This window comes from Asparagus officinalis, chromosome 8 (genome assembly GCF_001876935.1).
Source record: "Asparagus officinalis chromosome 8, Aspof.V1, whole genome shotgun sequence".
In the NCBI taxonomy this organism is placed as follows: domain Eukaryota; kingdom Viridiplantae; phylum Streptophyta; class Magnoliopsida; order Asparagales; family Asparagaceae; genus Asparagus; species Asparagus officinalis.
Window position 1 is genome coordinate 36,249,397 of NC_033801.1, and position 4,010 is coordinate 36,253,406.

The 4,010-nt window shown below is 36.0% G+C and overlaps 1 protein-coding gene across 1 annotated transcript; it reads right to left on the reverse strand.

The window, feature by feature from the left end:
- On the reverse strand, positions 889 to 2,627 carry LOC109821134. The gene is made up of 4 exons (XM_020387327.1): positions 2,200 to 2,627; positions 1,839 to 2,102; positions 1,651 to 1,753; positions 889 to 1,557 (listed from the first exon to the last, which is right to left on the reverse strand). Exons 1-4 carry the CDS (start codon positions 2,625 to 2,627, stop codon positions 889 to 891), a joined length of 1,464 nt encoding a protein of 487 aa, XP_020242916.1.

Genomic DNA, 4,010 nt, shown 5'->3' on the forward strand with positions numbered 1-4,010 from the left:
TCATTATGTCCCCATCTCACAATTGCTCGAAAACCATCCGGTGATAACTTTTTTTTTAAAGTCACTTCCTTGGCGTCCTTTCTTCTGGTAAAGTTTTTCTCCTACAAAAAAGAAATAATAGATATATCAACACTTTTATTTAATCAATCTTAAGCTCTTAGAATTGATTATGTTTTTTTATTAATAGACTCGGAATTGATTATGTTTTTGATCAAACTCACCAAATCTTTGTCTGATTTCATTTTTTGCATCAGATAAAATCTCATCAATCTGTGGGGCCCATTCATCCAATCTTTTTTTCGCAAGCATGTATTTTTCAGTCTGCTTGAGTTTGTACCCCTCTGCACATGCTGGTAAGGGCCCGTGCTCAATCCCAGGAATGTATGCTCGAAGTATAACTGGAGGATCTGCATATAATGGTATGTGAGTCGGCTCTTCCTCACCCTCACCTATAAAAATAAAACAAATAAATTATCATTGTGCATATATCATGAATAAAAATACGTAAGTTAAACTAAGTTATACCTGACATCTCTCCTGAACTCGGAGGCTCTTCCTCAGTGGATTGGTCTTGACTGGGGTTAGCTTCGAATAACCTCCTGTTAATATTTTTAGACATCTGCAAGTTGAATAAACATACAAATTAATATAACATAGATGCAAATTAGCTTGGCGAAAATAAAAACAATATGTATTGTTGCGTTACTAAATTTTTCATTTCACATCAAGTTTGTAGGCATCTGCAAGCTGAATATACAAAATAAGATATTACATATTTATATCGTCCAAAAGGTAATTGAGATACATCGCAGTGATATTAAAGTTTTCATTTTACAATTTGCAAACTAAAAAAAGTTACATGAAGACTCGATTACAAATAATTGTTGTTTAGCTCCTATTAATGTCTGTGGCAATATTTGGAATGTCTGTCCGAATTGTTGGAGCATCCGTATCAAACACTACGTTTTGAGGGTACGAGAATTCATCGATCGATGCATTTGGCTCATTGAAGTTGTTTATATAGCTCTTGTCACCATCTTCATTGATAGAAGGTTGAATATAAGCCCTAGAGTCCTTGTTCAGGACAACCCACTCGTCTTTAACTGCAGGATCTTTCACATAGAAACATTGTCCCACCTGAGATGCAAACATGAATTTTTCATCACTATCAATTTCTTTATCGAGATTGACAATTGTAAATCCAAAGGGATCCTTTTGAGTCTTTGCAAAACACCAACGAATCATGAACATCATGTATTTATGTTCATTTGGACCACCATAGCCGTAGAATATCTCCACCACATCTTCCAACATTCCATAATATGTTATATTATTTTCAATAGGATTCTGATCTCTTCTGTTTGAGAAACATTCTCGTGAGAAGGTAGCCATGACACCACTATTCTGGGTGACCTTTGTATCATCAACCTCCATTGTGTGAAATTTATAACCGTTAACACGATACCCACCATATTGACATACAGCATAGTAAGGCCGCTTCGCGTGAACCTTCACTTCTTTTGATATTTGATTATTAAGGACAAGTTGTTCCTGGATCTAAATATAAAAAATAAGAAAACTATTAAAACAATAATTCAAAGTTTTTTCATCAAAAAACATACAAATATTGCTAAATTTAATAATACTTACTTCATTCTTCAACCAAGCAGGGAATTCCTTCATATGCCTTTCTTTAATGTCATATACAGCTGTACTACCGGTAACTTCATTCTTAAGTTTTTCCTGATGTTGCCTATTAATGCAATAAATTTATTTATTATTGTCAAAATAAATATTAAAGATTAAATGGTATTCAAAACTCTTTTTAGATATTTTACCTTCGGTACTCCGAGAAGATTTTAAGATTATTTACTACGTATGCATGAGCTTGATCTAGCAATATGTTAGAATAATTTTTGTTCAACCCGCGAGGATAGAGAACTGTGTTATCCTTATTATCAACAGGTGCTTGAATTTTAGTTTGTTCCCCTCTCATATAACGAGAGGCAAATAAGAGACACTCGGTTCTCACGTAACTTTCAGCTATTGAACCTTCTGGTCGAGCTCTATTACGCAATTGGCGCTTCATTGAACCCAAATATCTAAAAATGATAATTAATCAGATATATATGTAAAGATATTAACATTTAATAGATATAAATATTGATAGGTAACGATTAAAAGTATCTAAATACTAACCTCTCTATTGGATACATCCAACGATAATGGACTGGTCCTGCTATTGCAGCCTCCTCCGCAAGATGTTGTGTAAGATGAACCATTATTGTGAAATAAGATGGAGGAAAGAGCATCTCCATTTCACACATTTTTTCTGAAATAATTTCTCCAAGTTTCTCAAAGTCACGATCATCTATAACTTTAGAACAAAGCTTTTTGAAAAATCCACAAAAATCAATAATAACATTCACTGTTTTTTTATCCTGCATAGTACTGCGTAGTGCCACAGGTAGTAGTTGATGAAGAAGCACGTGATAATCATGAGTTTTAAGTCCTAATATTTTCCTTTCTTGCACCTGGACATTGTTCGATATGTTTACGGAGTAACCCTCTGGTAACTTTATTGATTTGAGTACTTGACAAAATATTTGCATCTCAACTTTCGGCATCGTAATACGAGACGCAGGCAATTCTAATCTATCATTTCTGATAATTTTTTGCTGCAGTTCCTCTCTAATGTTCAAAGTAGTTAGATCTTGACGAGCACGTAGATCATCCTTTGATTTATTAGCATCTTGCAACAGTGTGGACAAAAGATTATCACAAATATTTTTTTCAATGTGCATAACGTCCAAGTTGTGACGTATTTTTAACTCTTTCCAATAGGGGAGTTGAAAAAAATGCTGAATTTTGTCCATCCTGAGGGAAATTTTACGACTTCAGCCCCATCACTCACCGCTTGTGAATTTTGTCCAGGTGCGGGTCAGCGGGGTGTTTCGCACAGGTTTGACCTCCGGACACGTTTTTCAATAGTTTTGAGTAGTTTTCTCGGGATTTATCTATTCTAGAGGTTCTTAACTGCCTAGATATTATCTACAAACATGGTTAGACCATTATTGACTGAAGATAAGGTCAAATCACTCGTTTTCATCCACATACCCGCACCTGGAGCCCTATAAATACAAGCTTAGGGCCTCCTTTCAGGGGGACGATTTATTATCAAGACGAGGAGGTGCTGTCAAATTCCAGAGCCAAGAGTCACGAATTTCAGCGAGGGTTAGCGAGATCCCAGCGAACTCCAGCATAAAGAAGGAGCTATTAGAAGGATCTGAAGCCCGTATGTCTATTCCTTGAGATTAGGCTTTGTCTTAATCTCGAGAAGAGCTACTGATTTTATTTGGTCGATTTTAGTGCTTCAATCAAATACTCCCTCAGTGAAGACGAAGCTCTACTTAATTTTCCATCAACCGGATCCAGATCTAAGGCGATCCATGGATATCAAAATCCCTAACACAGGCAAAGATCCCGCATAAGCAAAAGACCGATAAACGATCTCACTGCGTTTGTTTTGACGAGAGTTGTAATTTTTATTTTTATTGTGTAAGAGTCTTATAAAAAGACTATATATTTTTTTTTATAACGACTGAAGTTGTAATGAATACCGCAATGAATAAATCAACTTTCGACACAAACAACCCTACTCTAACCAAAGAAGATAGAAGATCCCGCTCTCGGTCGCCCCAACCCTGGCCCCAAGTGTTTTCGTCAAAAGTTGCCTTCATCATTGATTTCATTAAAACTTCAAACGTTACAAATGAATTCAAATAACGAAAATAAAAATTACAACTTTCTTGAAAATAAACACAAGATCCGTTTATCGTCTCTTGCTTGCGTGGGTCTTTAGCCTGTGACGGGGACGTCGATATCCGTGGACTACCTGGCAATTAGATCTGATCCAGAAAAATTGGGCAGAGCTTCGTCGATCCGCGAGGAGATCTAGAAACTTGGAGCGCCTATCTCGGATAAAGCGAGATATTTGCTCTTCTTAGGAT

Bases quoted from the DNA above. Each gene is read 5' to 3' on its own strand.
- LOC109821134 (XM_020387327.1), bottom strand. From the start codon at position 2,627: ATGCCGAAAGTTGAGATGCAAATATTTTGTCAAGTACTCAAATCAATA. The intron at 1,754-1,838 runs GTAAAATATCTA...TTGCATTAATAG, and splicing joins ATCTTCTCGGAGTACCGAAG to GCAACATCAGGAAAAACTTA. The intron at 1,558-1,650 runs GTAAGTATTATT...TTTTATATTTAG, and splicing joins CTGCTTGGTTGAAGAATGAA to ATCCAGGAACAACTTGTCCT.